The sequence below is a fragment of the Sabethes cyaneus genome, chromosome 3 (assembly GCF_943734655.1).
Source record: "Sabethes cyaneus chromosome 3, idSabCyanKW18_F2, whole genome shotgun sequence".
NCBI lineage: Eukaryota > Metazoa > Arthropoda > Insecta > Diptera > Culicidae > Sabethes > Sabethes cyaneus.
This window is the reverse complement of record NC_071355.1, coordinates 41,134,829-41,152,130: the sequence shown is the minus strand read 5'-3', so window position 1 is coordinate 41,152,130 and position 17,302 is coordinate 41,134,829. Positions and strand designations below refer to the sequence as shown.

The following is a 17,302-nucleotide window of genomic DNA, read 5'->3' as shown; positions in this document are numbered from 1 at the left end:
TAGCTTTAGTGCCGAGATATCACGTTTTCTAATTCAGCCACCCGCTTCGGATCGGACGCTGCCACAAGTAGCCCCCAACCTGGAGTACAACCGCTCGCTTGGTTGAGGAATCGTCAAACCATCAAGAGCCGCCCCTGACATGGTAAAAGACACTCAAGGCTGGCACGGCCCTCGTGCCAACATACAGTATCATTTGTATGAGTAATCCCTTGGACCTTGGTTTCCATCGGAGTTGGTTACTCGTTCTCCAACTGCTGCCACGAGAAGGTAGAGATAGGAGTTGCTGTACCTGTAACTTAAATGAATGAAAGTCAGAGGCGATGACTTTTTTCTTAAAATGTGCGAGGATTTCGGACTGACAAAAGTTATCAACAATTTTGTTGTTCCATGGCACAAAGCCGAATGAGCAAAAATGTGCAAATCATCTATTATGGTATTTACTACGTGGCAATATCCTATCAGAAATTTTAGAAACTAAACTGCACTAAACCCATTAAATTGTAAACACTAAACCAATTGGAGTAGTATACGTTACATACACACACAAATATGCTGTTATACTGAGGCATACTCCTCAAACTTGCTTTCGTCGAGTGCTCCGAAAATATTTTTCGGATAGCTCTGAGGAATGCTCTTGAAGCTTATACCAAGGGTCTCTGCTTCCGAGTATGAGTTTTCGTTAATAGTAATAGAGTACCTGCCACTGCCAGATCCACAACCTTATGCTAATTCTCGAAAAACCTTCAACCAGCATGCGCACAGCTTCCCGTAGGGGATAAGATCTAAAGCTAAACTAGTTCCAACGGATCGCACCGACCCGTTCCGATGCCAATCTGCCGGCGTAACGCACCAAACGTGCTATACAGTGCAACACCCTTACCACTAGGTTCAATATCAGCCGAACCAACTGGAAGACGTTTTTCAGCACTGACAAGATGCGACCGGCAACTGGCATCGAAAACGGATTCTACAACTTCGACTCGTTCAGTACGGCTCCCTGGAAGGTAAGGTACTCGAACGACAGCAGATCACAGTACTGTTGCAGGGTTCCGTTCAGCGACCGGACATGAACAGGGTCGACAGTAAATATTGTAATTTCATTACTAAAATAAAAGACAAGGATGAGAAACACGCTTTGATAGGTCATCTTGCGAGACTTACTCTTTTGCTTTTTTGATTGCCCCAAGGGCGACTAGAGAGTGCAGTGCTAAATTGATGCTGTCCAGCGAAAGACAATACGGATGGACGTTTTTCTCCTTCCGCAACAGCAATTGTTCGATGTGTTCTTGTACCCGAGCAAGGTAGTCCTTCTCTTTGAAGTGACTGTCGGGGTTCTATAAAAAAAAGGAGCATTAATTTATATAAATGAAAAACTTCAGTCTGGTGATACATACCTGCTCCAAAAGCACTGTGGTAACTTGTAGATAGCAGCAAAGGAATGGACCGATGGAGCTTAGGTATACGTTCTCAGCATCGGAGTTCTTCGCTAGAAGAACCGTTTCGTCGGTTTTCCCCCGTTTGAATAGACCAAAGTGAAGTAGATGTCTCACAGCCTGCTCGAAATCACGTTCCTCCCGCCGAGCATGAAGCACAAACTCACCGGCAAAAACATTCCTTAATTCTACGACAGCGGTCCTTAGCTGTTCCAGCCGAATATTCTCCGCATTTTCTTCACTTCGGCTGATACTTCTAGCCGCCAGCAGAACCAGCGCCGGCTGAGCCAGCCAATGCAGACAAGGATTACTGTACAGCTGCAGTGTGAAGATTGGCACCGATAGTTTCATGACCAGATCGGTCAGATTATGTCCCTTCAATTTCCGCTTGTCCACCTGGTTAAAATCGTGATGCGACGTGGCAATCACCAGTACCTGGTCAGAGGTCAATTGCAAAATATTTCGATGAACCGACAGTGCTTCGGTAATGCTTGCTTCAATCAGCAAATAATCCGTTTCTGGCCAACCCGTTTTTTGGATTGTTGTAACAGCTCCAAGATCTTTAAATACGTCCAGTATGTAGCTGAGACCTTCTATTAGCTCTGGCAGCGTCGTCGATTTGCCAAGATACTTTTGGTAATTGTAATAAATCGAGATTAAATGGAATGTGGTCAACACGATTTTCTCCTGTTGAAGGTGGACCACATCAAATGCGAGATTTTGGATCATTCCCAGTTCAGCTTTCGTGAGTGTTTGAACGTGACTGGGAGTCATTGCATGCTGTGCTCGGTTGAGGTCCTTTCCAAAATATTCCTTGACTGAGATTGGTTCTCCGAATTCGAAATATATGGAGCCATAGTTTTCCTTTAGAATGCTCATCGCTTTCAGCAGCCCTTTGGTGGATTCTTTCGGTTTTGGAACTCCCAATAGCTCGTAAACGAACAAATGCTCCTCCAGGGGTCTGTCGTAGGATACGCTAACCGGAACTACCAGCAGGTCCGGAATTTCACCCATAAATAGCGGCTCCAAGGCCATCGAGAGTAGTCCAATTTTCGGAGACAGTGCCTTGTTACTCCGGCTGCGGGTGCCTTCGATGAAGAACTCAACTCCACGATCGTAAGCTTTGACTAGTTGTCGCATGTACTCCTTGAAGATTGTCCAGTAGATTTGATCGTTACCGAAACTTCGGCGCATATAGAACGCGCCGGTGTTGCGCAGAATGCTCCCCATGAAGGCCATCGAGTGGAAATCCATGCCGGCCGCAATTCCCGGAATGGCGATGTTGTAACAGAATGACACGTACGACATGAGAATGAAGTCACCGTAGCTCCGGTGGCTGGGCAGGTATAGTACCGTTTGTCCGCCGAACTTCGATTTGAGCTGTAATGGAAAGAGAGGTGGAATTTGGTTAGTTTATAAATCTAAATTGAATTTTGGTTAAAAATATCAATATAATCAATCCCATCCCAATTGATAAAATTGAAGGACCTTTGTAGGTACAAGGTACAAGTACCACCGAACCACATGCCCTGGCGGGTGTTGTGAGTTCGAATCCGGTTATAATCTCATTTGAACCTTACTCTCCCCTTGTAAGAGACCGTTTCCCTTTTTTGTTAACCCCCCGGTGCTGATTCTTTTATGCACAAAAATATCAAACGATGTTTGATGAAGAACACTTCAGGAGTTTCGGAGTTATGGTCACCCCCTGTTATGAACCCCCACCCCTCTTCTTGTCAACCCTTCAGTGCTGATTGCCTCATGTCAAGAAACATGTATGCCAAGTTTGGTGAAAAACTGTTCAAGTATTTCGGAGTTATGGCCTCCCCCCTCGCCACAGATCTGATTCCCTTATATCAAGGAATATGTGTGCCAAGTTTGGTGGAGATCGGTAAAGGCGTTCTGGAGTTATGGTGGAACATACATACAAACATACAAACATACTCATGTTCACTTTTTAATACATAGATGTTACATGGAGTGAGACAAATATGCGTCCATTTTTTCAGTGGGACAAATTGTTTTCAATTTTTTTTTTCGATTTTTTCCGGTATAAACACCATGTTTTCAATTCATATTTCAAAAATACATATCGAATTATAACGTTAAAGAACAAAACGTCAAAAATGGTAAAAAGTAATATGGGACTGGTCATTCAGGTTCTCTCCAGCTTGGAACTGGACTACTTGTCGTCAATCCCTTAAGCCCTCGATACTCGCAAGTCCGCAAACTAGTTCAGGGGTGTTATTGTAGATAATAACTAACTCTGTTTGGTTGAGCACCGTAATCAAAAGAGCAAAATCAAACCGAAAACAGCGTGCCAAGTATGGTAATCCCCTCGAGTAATACTTCAATCCCTGTTTCTGTTCACATTCAATATTTGGCTTTGATATTTGCAGTGACGGCGTTTCGTTCTTGAGACCGATCACAAGCCGTTGTTCACCATGTTCGGTTCGGAAGAGCTTCTTCATGAATCACGTGGCGTTAGAAATGGGCATTGACAACACACCTCAGTGTCAATGTCGACATTCATTACGTCTCAATGGAAGCTTCCCACACGCAAGCTCCATGGTCTGTTTTATTAATCGTGATGCTCGTCCGGATGAGGAATGTGTCCAACGTCCAGTTCGAGATCTGATGGTGCACCATTATGAACCAATCCCTGGAAGCTCAGCTAGTTTCGTTCAGGATTTTTCAAGCTAAGACTCGGAAGTGGAGCCCTACAACAGATGAGCCATCGCGTTAATATTACGTGGTCAACCAAGAAAACGAGTATCACAGACTCACAGACCCAACGACCCAATGATGTGCGGTGAGCATTTAGCTCTACCAACGCAATAACAGCCATTATAAAAGCACTTTGCTAGCGAAATGTTCGAAACGTGGTGCGAATACAGTAGGTACCATTTTTTTACTTGAAGAACGTTCCTTTTAATCCGAAGTCGAGCGGCTTCGCGACATCAACACCTTCAAGAGTATATTGAAATAATTTATCGTCAAGGGGAAAATGCTACAAGGAGCCATCACCACTTTCCTGCGGCGCTATAGATGCTATGCACCATATCGCACCGCATCAGAAAGAAAATCTCCCACCGGACTTTGACTCGGCAGACGATTTCGGACGATCTGACCACCAAAACTTCAAGCAAGATCAGCAGTTTGGCCAGAGGCAAAAAGTTATTCCCATCCGCACCTTGTCTGGTCCAAAGTATTTCGGAAAAACAAGTGGCACTGGAAAACAAGAGAAGTGTTTGTGCGCATAGGCAACGTCATATACAACTTCTGATTGCCTGGGAAACGAATTCGGATACGGTGCTAGCTAGATCTAAGGAACCTTCGGAAGGATGTGAAGATGAAACATGGATGCAGGCCAGATTTTTCTTGTGTTAATAAAATAATAATATCGCTAATGTTTGTACATACCTACATCATCAATGAATGAAGTGCATCGTCAAGAATCATTCAAAGTGAAAACTGTACCAAAGCGCAAAAATAAACAACATGTGACTATGCAACGGAATAATGTTTCATAACATTTTTCCGAGCATTTTAGGATGAAAAAAATGCCTTTCGCAATAAGCAGCTAGGCTAGGCTGACCAGACGTCCCGGATTATGCGGGACTGTCCCGGATTTGGATGGCTTGTCCCGGATTACTAAGCGTCCCGGAAACTGTCCCGCATTGATTATTTTTTAATCGAAACAGTTTCTAAGGATGAAACATAGGAAATTATGTTACTGGTGACTGTTCTGTTCATCTTCAGCTTTTGCTTCATTATCCCCCAGTATTTCAATACTGCACGAACCCGGGGACAATTTGGTGCAATCAGCTCTTTTGAGATGAACTGAAGTCCATTGTCCATTGTAGCATGAAACTGCGGCAGGGTATCATGGGTCTTAATGAAGGGCATAATCCCCTTAGTGAGGCACCTACGGCATTGGGTATATCCGAATTCTTATCCGTCACAAAACAGTGGTTTTCACACGGATGCCAATGAAACAGATCCCTTGCGAAGTCATGATCTTTTATCACGAACCGATCCCCAAAACCAATCTAAAATCTGCTACAAACCCTACCGCGTTTGGTTGAAATCGGCCTTTCTGATTCTTATTCATCATCGATTTAGACACCTGTATCGTGTTTCGTCCAACGTTGCGAAGCGAGCGAGAAGTCAACCATGCCTACACACACGTGAAAGAGTATGAGAGACATAGCATTCAACGCTTACGCCGCATACGCAGACATAAAAGAAACAGCCGCCGGTACTGTGTGCAGACATTCTGCTACCCACACACTCGCGCATGCACATACTCGCATCGTCTTTCTGCTAAGCTTACTCGCGAGTTAAATAACTCCTGAGGAATCAGCTGCCCGTGAGGCCTAGTGGTGCACTGAGATAAAAAAAATTCATTACTCTTTCTTTTCTTCTTCATCTTCGCCCTCGATTCTACTGGTTTTGTCACCACCCGGCCGCGTAGCCCGCGAGACCGGATTCTAGCCTTTGTTTATTATTTGAGGCTTATGTAGGGCTTCCCACTTGCTCGGTAACACTTGTAACCCATTCCGAGGCGGATTCGCTGTTCAGTACAGCGGTTAGTATTCAGTATTTTCGCCAAAACATGCTGATATCAGCCCTAATTTTTCGAATGACAAGCAAATAAGCCATTTAATACGTCCCGCATTCACCGCATTCAAATCTGGTCACTTTAAGCTAGGCGCAATACCGGGTAATTTTGGAGCTAGTGCTACGATTTTATTTTACTTTAAAAGTTGCTTCCTGTCGTGATTCGAACATACGATGACTGATTTGTTAGACTAGTGTCATACCTCGAGGCCGACAAAGAGGACAAAATTAGGATAGAGGCAATAAAAACGAATATTTGTCAATTTTTATGCAACAGAATTGAATAATAAATGTTCGAATCTCGGCTGGGATAGACTGTTAGAGTCAATAGGATCGTAGTAACTGACTCTGCAATTGTCCTGTACTCTAACAGCTGGCTGCGAAGTCTGTCGTATAAAAACAGAAGGTCAAGTTTCGATAACGGCAGAGGTGAGCACAATTCCGCTAATCCGCTAACAGCTAATTAGCTCAGCTAACATTTTGGTTAGCGGTTAGCGTTTTCGCTAATTTTTAAAACCGTTAGCGTTTTTGTTAGCTTCCGCTTAATTTATGTGCCACTAAATAAACCGCTAACTTTTTTTAGCAAGAGCAAAATTGTTGAGAAATATGAAAATTTTCTTTTAATTCAACCACTTAGCTACTATCTATCAATCGCACAGATCTGGATCGAAATACCCCAAACTTCATAAACTTTTGTACGCGACACAGTTAATATACTCACGAACTAAATCAATATTTAAAAAATTCGGGAGCACCTATATTCTCAGAAAACATCAAGAGAAATTATTCGATTTATTCACTTCACTTAGATCACATAAATTACTTCAAAAATTCATAAGTCTTAAACCAAGCATCATTGAAAACGTATTATAAAAATGTAACAAAGTTTTCTCAATAATCCAGCAGAATTGTTATTTGGAACACAGTTTTTCATAAAATTTACCACGGAAACGAAAAATTCATAAGCAAGCTTAGAAAAACTATTCACTACCTCATGGAAAATTTCCAAAATATTTTTTTCTTTTTTCACATACTGACAAATGTGTGCTTGTTAGGGATTAAAATTTCACGATAGCGTTATTTCTGAGTGATGACCAAAACATTCCTAAAATATTCACAAACAGAATAAGGCGGTGAGTGGAGCTACACGCCCACTGCATTTTTCCAGTTTCATCGTAATCAATTTAGTTGGTGTTTGATAGTTAACAAGCTTATAACGGGCTCTAACAATATACCAAAAGTCAGTTTTGTTGATCGATAGATCGCTGAGAAATTTGGAGAATTCCTTATCTGGAGAATTCCTGTACCATTTTGACAATTCATATCTCAGGAACCAAGCGTGTAGTAGAGCAAATATTTTTAAACGAAAATGTAATGTTTTTTGGCGATCCAGAAAATATATTATTTGAAAATTTTTTTTACAAAATTTTCCAAAATCGGTTCTAAAATATTGCTAAATTTGCACTGGTTTCTGACCAATTTAGCGGTTAGCTTCCGCTACATTTTTGGTTAATTTAGCGGTTAGCGGCTATCGAAGCTAACGTTTTGAATTAGCGGTTTAGCTATTAGCGAAGCTAAAATTTCGGTTAGTGGTGCCCACCTCTGGATAACGGAATGTAGCACCTAGGCTTTGCTTGGATGTAGTAAAAATGATAAAATAAATTCCTCCTGGATTAAATTGACGGCAAAGTTATTTTATTTGAAAATTGATATTTGAACTTTGCGAAGGATCTGCATTTAGTTGTAAGTTCTGGCGATCAGTAATTCTATTAGTAATCATAACATAACAGCCGTTTTGTTACCCAGGTATCAACAGGAAACAAGCTGATTAGTGAAAAAAAGTGAAAACGGTCCTAGATTACTTTCCAGCAGAACACTGTAAAGATTTCAGAACGAGATAAACTCCAAAGAAGTCGGTTAGTCAAGTAAGTTTTGAACCAACCCCAAGAGATAAAAAATCCAGGGATTCCGAATTTTTCTAATGTACCTAAAAATGCTGTGATTCACTCAATTAAATGGTCAACGCATTCGCATCTACCGTCCGAACGTCCGAATAGCGTCACGTGTTACGCTAATTACTTTTTTCCGATTACGCTAATTACTTTTGTAGATTTAAATTAACAACGTGGATAGCAGCAACGTGTAGTGCTACGGTCTATAATATCTGGTAAAAAATATGGGAATTATAAGTCGATCTAAAATTGAGTATATTTTTCGTTTTGTAAACTTATCCACGGTGCCTAATTCTGCGCACTTTCTTGCCCATGTTCCTAATTCTGCGCACCCAAAAAGTTAAATTGAATACTCCTGCTATGCTGTTTATGTCTTTATACGCTGAAAGCACACCAAAAAATCCGGCATATGCCATTTACCATAAGTAAATCCATGATCCGGCCTTCTTGTGCTGTCCGGGTGGCAAAAGAATATTGTTATCATTTTGATTGCCTCATTTTAAATATTTTATTCTCGATAACGTGAAGAGCGAATTGATTCGGGTTTTCTGCATATTGAACATTACACTGTAGACTAATACTAAAAATTGTGTTTTCATATAGAAACCGCTTTCCCACTCTCTGACAGCCCCATGAGGTTGGACATTGAAAAAAATTGAAGACATGGTTTCATGAATTGGCGCTTGTAGGTTCGGACCCCGAGACACAGCACAGGATGCCAATCAATGCGAGTTAAAGATTCTACTTGAATTTTCATCCTTCTATACCTCTGCCATTTTGGTGAGGTTGCGTATTCTTTCGCGATTTCTTCGTAGGATACATTACTGCGCAGAATTTGGAACATGAATAAAAAGTCTGTGCCTAAATCTGCGCAGTATTGCATCACATTTTTCTAAGGAAAGCAATGCATACAATCACTCTTTTTGCTCAAAACATTACTAAAACTAATTATTCTTTCTTATTATGCTGGGTAATTTGATCATTGCAAAGAATTTCGATCATAAATTTGGTAATACTCTAGAAGGACAATCTTAGCGTTGGTGCTAACAACGATGTTTTCTGCCATAAAAAATACTTTCAGTTTCACGTTAAATTATTTCGCTCTCAAATATTATGGCCCGTTTGTGACTAATGGCGTAATATTTAACAGATATTTATAAAAAAATAACGCAATGATCATAGTTATGCACAATGTTAAAAAATACTTATATAAAGAAAAATGCGCAGAGTTAAGAGCTGCGCAGAATTAGGAGCGGTCACGGTACCAACACTTATTTCAGAGTAGGTAACTGCTTCATTTCATTAAGATTTCATTGTGATTGCTCTGTTCCGGAAGCCTGCGCGATAGAAGTTACTGTGATTCATATTTTTTATCTGGTTTACTATCCATTTAGGCCTCGTTATTACTTGGTTAACCTTGAGTTTTGCCAATTTTTCTACGTCAGTATGTATTTTGGGAAACAGTCCAATTGGAGGAATATTTTTAATTTTCTAAGTATGTCCCTAATATTTTACTCAGTCACAAACTGATGTAGGTAATACATTTTCTACCTCTACAAATCACATCCAAACTGTTATCTTTATAGATAAAAAAGCAACTGTTTTGGGGCTTTCTTCTATTAGTGTTCAAACAAGCCATTCTGTTATCTAATATGATTTCGACAGAAACACTACAAGCCTGTTCGTGAGCCGTAATTTCCTGATAACGTTTTTTTCAGTGAAGACTACAAATCATTAGACTAGATTAGACGAAAGTGCATATGGAAATAAATGTCTGCATATGCTTAATTTTTTTCGTAGGTACCTATTTAGAGATAGGAGCCAAAAAACTCACATTATCACCAAGGTTCTTTATATGCCGAAAAGTTGACCAAATTTTAATTCTATCTTATCTGGAGATAAGCCGTCTTTGCACAAGCTCATATCTCCCATTAACCAGCATGGTGAAATAGAATGTAGAATATCCGGTTTGTTTGTACAAATTTACTTCCGAGAAAGTGTTACCTAATAGTTAGCGTGTCATATTTTTTTATAGTAAACGTGGCTCACTTACCTCATTCAGTTTGGTTTCATTCACGTACAACCCGCTGAGTATTCGTCCAAAAATGAAGTTTAGAATCGTGCCCAACGTTCGGATGATGGGTAAACTCTCGTCCAGTCCAATCTCGTCGAGAATCGTTCGGATGGTTGTGACGAGCTCTTCGGTCTTTTTAGCATCACCCTCCGTTTCCTGTAAAGTAAATTGTTTTTTTTTTTAATTTTCTCAAGTAAAGATAGAAAAAATCAACAGTACACACCCTTCGAATCATCATTTGTATCCGTTCACTGCTCATCACTAGCTTCTTAAGTTCACTGGGCGTCACTTGAGTATCCTTCGGATAGGGATAGGCCGGTCCGTACCGTTTGGTCATGTCGGTCAGTTGGTTCATGTCCGATCCAAGCAGGTTTTTGAAGTGCTCCAGATAGTTACGTTGCCTTCCTGTCCCATTCTGCAGCTTGCTACTGCTACCGTGAAGATTTCCATTAGAAAGACTAGATTTGCTCGAACTTGCGACCGCTTCACTTGTCGTCGGTTCACTCATTTTACCACTCTAAAACTGAACTGTCTCACTAGCGGTGGTTACTGCATAGACAGACGATGCAGGTGAAGAAGCTGCGAGATAAAACGAGGTAATAAAAGATAAAATAATTAATGTCACGTGGAACTGTAATTGTCTCTATACGATAGATACTGCGTATATTTGTGCTGCACTCTTGAACGATTGCCTATTGACTTTACTTGCAATCGTGGCAGCACCGCATTTTGGAGTGTCTATTGTGGGAAAAATTTAGTAAGAATTCTCTGCGAAATGATGTCATATGCAAATTACTTTTTCACGCTGTAACTTCCAAAGGCGTGATATGACGACGAATGGCTTAATGCACATGACGAATGCATGAGAGAGCTGTCAGAATCAGAAGTTAATTGTTGATGTCCAACACAAGCGTACAATGGCTTCGAAAATATTTTTTTTTGAAACATAAAAAATTAAAAAACAATATTGATTCACATGCACATGAGTAAAAAGAACCTTTCTTCCGAAAATCCTTAATGCTATTTTAAAATACTAGGTCATAAAGTTTGTTTTTCATCTTACATTTCAGGTTTCAGGATTAATATTCCGCAACTCACCCTTAGATATAAATTTGGTTCAATCCATAGTTTTCGAGATACAATTTTACTCTTGAACCGACATGGTGCATGTTTTCTTCTTTCAAAAACATAGATAGTTATAGTTTAACAGGTTCAAATTTTGTCATTTACCTACTTCATGTTGAACTGCTCTACAAACAACAATCTACAATTGCAATGTAATAGATAGGTAAAGCGAATTGAAGGTTATTCGTTGAATTTGGGGATGTTTAGTAAAGGTTTACAAAAAATGCCACCCCAACGGAAGCAATCTTAACGTAAAACTAAATTATAGATTATAAGTCATGGTAAAATAAGCACACATCGGTCTTGTACCTAGTAAGTAATGCTAACTCATCCGTAAAGGTTAACAAAAACGGACGACACACATGGTGAGTGATATTTTCGGTTATTTACCAACTTAGGGGATGCACTAGTTCCGTTCTGTGTACTTGCAAGTTCGTCAGTTTCTATGGTATTTCCAACAAACAAATAACGATTATAACGAGGTTTACGTCGTACAATTTTTTTTTCATCGTTAAATCTAAAATCTGCATTAAATTAAGTTCATTATTATAACAAGAGTATCTTTCGACAGAGAGCCATCCAGTGTGGACTTCCCTTAGTTTTGCTTAGGTCCATACTTGAATGTCAGACTGACGTCGAACGACAATGAATTTACATGAAGAGTTAAACCGTGTGTAATATTCGAGGTTAAATTTAAATTATAAACACCCAAGTCTCTTCCCTCTTCCACCCAACCGCAACCGCAAGTAGTGCGTCGAGCAGACGAGACCGGCTCAGGTCCGGCTTTAGAAGAGTTTAAATAGCGTGGAAAAGAGGCATTTTTTGTCCCCAAATTAATTCGTTCGACGCAAACCAGTCTGATAATGGTAGGTATGGTACTTTGTTAGCTGAAGAACGGCAGACGGCAGGTTAGTCGCACCGCGCATACTGTTATTAGTCTTGATCTATGGCGCATCATCACGCTCCAGAATGACGAGAAGCGAAGGAATCAGCAATGGTTTATAAAAGTGTCGGCCAGTGCTATGGCAAATTAGGAATATCGAGCAAACTCATCTTCGGATCAATCAAAGGGACGAAAATTAAAGGCAATGAATCTTCAATGTTTTAGGGGCTGGTATTGAATTATGTTTTATACCACTCTTTTAAATTTGAATAGTAACGAAATGCGTCAAGACATGAACGTTGGTAATTTACTTTAAATTCAAGTGTCATTAAAAAATACGGGTTTTATTGATCCTTAGTTTACCATCAGCAAGAAACGATCAAATATTCCATACCGTCTCGGTCAACAGCAGAAAAAAATCCGACCGCAATAACACTGAACTAAAAATAGTTTCGATAATCCGATTGTGATTGTCAAGAGTTTTGTTTTCCTGATTGTCATGCAATATGTTTTCATACGGTACACCAAACAAAAATAAATCAGATCAAATCAGTTCCTCACAAAAAAAAAGCAAAGTAAAACCAACTGGAAGACCTCCAGCTCAAGAAGGGAAAAAATTTCAATTAATCCCCTTAGAGACGGGAAGAATTCTGATAGTCGTTCCACATCCTTTCACATCATGGATTTGTCTGCATGGTCTGCAGGACCATAATTCGAGAAATATTTTTTAAAAATTGATTACTTTTTTCAATAATAATAATAACATTAAAGGTTGTGTGCGAAAAAATGTAAGGTTCAATACCTGCAGATTCCATCGGAATAAAATTGAAATTTTTGCTTTAAAAAAACTATTTTCATGTAGAATCCGATGGTGGTTATAATAATACAATAGAATTTTACCCCAAGTTTCTTGACCTGCATGGTAAAATATTCTGAATACAGAATACAAACCCGCATGTCACGGTATTAACGGAAGTACTGTTTCTAGTCAATTGCTCGACGACTTTTACGTTTTGTACACTCACAGACGGACCTTATAGTGGTCCGTAGCCTCTTATTCAGCAACTCCTATCCCTACCTCCTCGTGGTACCAGCCGGAATACGAGGAACCTTCCAAAAGTGGCGTGAATACCAAATCCCTACGCACCACCTATTCATAGATTTTGTTAACTTCAAAATTGGTAACTTGTCCAGAGCTGCTCAGTGGTGGGGAGGTGAGGAGGGAAAGACAGTGAAGGTGCGGGTGGCAACCCCGGCTAAACTGCAACTCACCACGGACTCACGGTACGCTAATAGAGAACAACTGAAAGCGAAATTTCATGCGATGCAACAACCTAGGACAGAATTATTACGGGCCAGTCCACGCAGTTTGCTCAAAATCTCTATGCAGAGGTGAATTTTATAACACAGTTATCAAACTAACAGACTAAGAACTCCTTTCGAGTTAATTGAACGAGATCGCGAAATGGTGCAAAAGGGGCTGTCGCTGCTTTGAGGAACAAGATCTGAACTACAATTCTTAGCTTTTATTCCCCCCTTTTACAATGTGTGGTTCTTGGCTGTTTCGTCTTACTTGCTACTATTCATCTTAATCTAAGCTTTACTTATCGTGCTGGTGTTGGGCTATCTTTGAACAGGACGTTTCACGGCCGCGAAGCGAGGTGTCTCAGCAGATGCCGATCCTGTTCGGCCTACGCTCGCCGGCGTAGCAATGATTATAGATTGGTTTTCAGCAAATGCTGGCTTCTAGTTCTAACCAGCTTACCACCGCCTACGCTGGCCTTGCGTAGCAATGGCTTCGACGACCTTTGTCCCCACCGGTATCGATGGCTGACGAATTGTTGGCCGCAACAACAATGGGCGTATTGTTGGCCAAGATAAGAGCTGTCCTCAAACGAGGTAATGGCTGACGTGTTGGTCGGAATAAAGGCTGACCAGGACAAAAGCGGCCCGATGGCAAAGGCTGTTGATCTATGAGTTTGCACCAAAAGCTGCCCTCAAACGTCGCCTTCGGGTGGATAACTAGAACCAAGATAAAAAAGGTCCCTCTGGGACCTGCCGAGGGATATTAGCCACTTTCTAATTTAATTTTACGCCCACTTTACACCAGCACCCCAGCACTACAAAGTTTATACATATTTATACATTGTACATATAATTTACCTTTTTGTTTTATCTTTTTATCACTATTAATTGTAGTTTCTATTGTGCCGTTTTTTTTACAATTCTTGACACTATAATATAAACGTTTAGCCATTAGTTGTATACACAGTAGTCCATAGCATAACAATAAGTTTCAACTAACTATATAATTTTTACACAACTGACTATTCAATTTTTACACAAATGACACAATAATTTTATTCTACTTTTAACTATACCTTTTAGAACACTACTTCTTTTAGACACAAGACTTTTCTTCTTTATGAACCGACAATACAATTTGCACCACTTTTGATATGTACAATATCTTAATCTTCGCCACGATCTGCTGTTGTTTGATGTTTCAACAGAATAAAATTCCCTAAACATAAGAGTTGAGCTTTTTAAAGGATCTGTCAGATGAGATTCGGAGACGAAGTTTCTCCGAACCTCAACAATGCCCTATTGTAATGGCAACCCTTCTTATGGTTTTTGAACCGTGGCTTTGAATGCCGGAATCGTCTTTTCCCTTTGTATCTGTGAGCATACAAATATTGGTGACCACTCCGCCAAGACGCAAACCGCGCCTGGCTTGGCGTGATATCACCCCTATTGCTGTGAGTGTCCGTGGTGAATTCAGTGAACGCTTCTTTGTTAGAATGACCACTCCGCCCAGGACGCAAACCGCGCCAGGCTTGGCGTGCTATCACTCAAACAGCCATCTGCATTCTACCTCTCGGTAATGCTTTCCAAAGTGAATCATCCATCCGCCCGCAGGCTTGGATGGTTATCACCCACATCGTTGACAGCTCAACCGGAGAGGGATGCTTTTGCAATAGATATCTACTTTTGAGAAAACTTTGCTCCGTGAGTGGCCTCTCCGCCTAGAAGCGGCTTGGAGAGCTATCCCTCATTCTGTCAAAGTTTGCTCAGAGGTGGACTTAGGATGTGGGAATAAACTGCGCAACTCTGAACAACATTATAATTTTGGTGAAGCTGAAATCTCAACTGTAACCAACGGTTACAATTTCAAGGCCGCTTACGAAACTATCGACCGTGAAAGTCTATGAAAAATTATGGACGAAAACGGCTTTCCCGGGAAGCTGACCAGACTGATCAAGGCCTGGATGGATAGCGTACAGTACTGTGGGAGGATATCGGGGCGCGTTATCAAGCACGTTCGAAACTTGCAGAGAACTTCGACAAGGCGATGGTACCTCTTGTCTCCTGTTCAAGATCAGGCTAGAAGGTGGAATGGAACATTTCATCTGTTTCGCTGACAACGCGGATATCGTCGGAAGGTCGTTCCAGACGATTTCTGAGCTGTTTACCAAATTGAAACGTGAAGCAGTGAAGGTTGGATTAGAGGTGAATACGTGTAAAACCGAGTATCTGCTAGCAGGAGGAATACAGCGCGGTTGAGCTCGCATAGGTAAGGTCAATGTGTGGTTGTCGACGAAGACGAGTTGATGCCGTCGGATAACTACTACAGCAGAGAAATACGCAGACGTGTTCTCACCTGAAGTAGTACTTACTACGGACTCCACGAGACCCTAAGATCTGTTAAACTTCACCCCCGTACCAAATGTACTATGTACAAAACACTAAAAAGACCGGTAGTCCTCTAGCGGCACGAAACGTGGACAATGGTCTACGGAAACTTGAAAGTACTGGCCATTGTTGAACGTAGTGTGCTTAGGACCATCTTTGCTAAGCTGGTGCAGCTCTTCAGCGAACCCAGTTCCCTGAAAGTTGCTAAAGCTGGAAGGATACAATTGGCGGGATATGTTGTGAGAATGCCTCGCAACAACTCCGCGATGGCGTTCGCCTTGAATCCGGTTGGTACCAGACACAGAGGTGCGCGGCGAGCTCGATGGTTAGATCCAATAGAGCAAGGCCTAGAAAGTGTGGGACATTCGAGAAATTGAAGACGGACAGCCACGAACCAAATTTGTCGGCGGAACATTGTTATGCAGGTGAAATCCTAAAGGACATCGCACCAAGATAAGTAAGTGAAAGTAAGTACGAGGAACCTTAGCGGAGTTCGAGTAACCAAATCAAGTAGAAAATGAGGTCGTATACTAACAGGAAAGAAGGTTCTACGCGAGACTGGAAACAACGTAGGACAGCTACTCGCCACGGGACATCAGGATCGTCATCGGGAATATGAACGCCCAGGGCGATAGGGAAGAAATGTATAGTCCGGCGACAGGACCCTATAGTCTGCACACCGACATGAACGATAACGACCAACCATGAATAAACGAGCGCGAGGTGGTCGACAGGTGGAAGCAGTTCTTCGATGAACACCTCAATGGTGAAGTAGCAAGAGGAGGGGGACGAAAATTAACCTAGGAGAGTCCACGGACGATAGTTATGTTCCAGTACCTGATCTCCAAGAAGTCAAACGAAGAAGAAAACGGATTGCTGAAGACCAATAAAGCCGCTGGTAAGGATCACCACGCTGGTAACGGCCCTTCACTGAGTTTTTACCAAGTTTTGTGAGGAGGAGAGGCTACCGGAGGAATGGTCGGAAGAAGTAGTTCGTCCCATTTACAAAAAGAGTGATAGGCTCGACTGCTGCAACTATTAGAGCCGGCGTTACAGCGCGCCGGACTTTTTTTCTATGCCAGAAGACCACTGTGATGGTCTTAATGATCATCTTTTGGACTAGGCCCCGATTACTGTACCACAGTTGTAATGATGTACCCCAATTCGGTACTACATGGATAATAAAATCAATTAGCTTTTGGGATTTGTCAGTAATTGGGCTTTTACGGCGGATGCAGAGGTGCCCAGAAATTAGGCTATCTGTAAATTCATTATCGTTCATCCTGTAGTGACTGCGCACCCAATTTTTTCCTTGTTGGGAACATTCTACACTGCGACTAGTTTTTTTTATCTATTCCCAACAAACATTTTTGTTTAACAGTAGTTTATTCAACTATTGAACAGCTAAAACCAATGATACAAGTGTTTGATAGGCTGCTAAATAATAAAAATGTTCCTTGGGTTGTAGCACCCAAATTAGTAACACTTTGTTTCGGCGAGAGAGCTCTCGGTTTGCGCCCAA

General features: G+C 41.2%; 1 protein-coding gene across 2 annotated transcripts in view; it reads right to left on the bottom strand.

Annotated features, from left to right (window-relative positions):
* Positions 1-403: 403 nt before the first annotated feature.
* Positions 404-17,302, bottom strand: part of LOC128741400 (dihydroxyacetone phosphate acyltransferase) — a 31,890-nt gene continuing 14,991 nt past the window's right edge. For both annotated transcript variants that reach the window (XM_053837198.1, XM_053837199.1), the window contains exons 2-6: positions 10,303-10,658; positions 10,059-10,235; positions 1,395-2,813; positions 1,162-1,334; positions 404-1,103 (exon numbers count right to left, since the gene is read on the bottom strand). In XM_053837198.1, the coding sequence (XP_053693173.1) occupies positions 968-1,103; positions 1,162-1,334; positions 1,395-2,813; positions 10,059-10,235; positions 10,303-10,587 (2,190 nt within the window). In that variant the 5' untranslated portion in view covers positions 10,588-10,658 and the 3' untranslated portion in view covers positions 404-967. The remainder of the gene's footprint in view (positions 1,104-1,161; positions 1,335-1,394; positions 2,814-10,058; positions 10,236-10,302; positions 10,659-17,302) is intronic.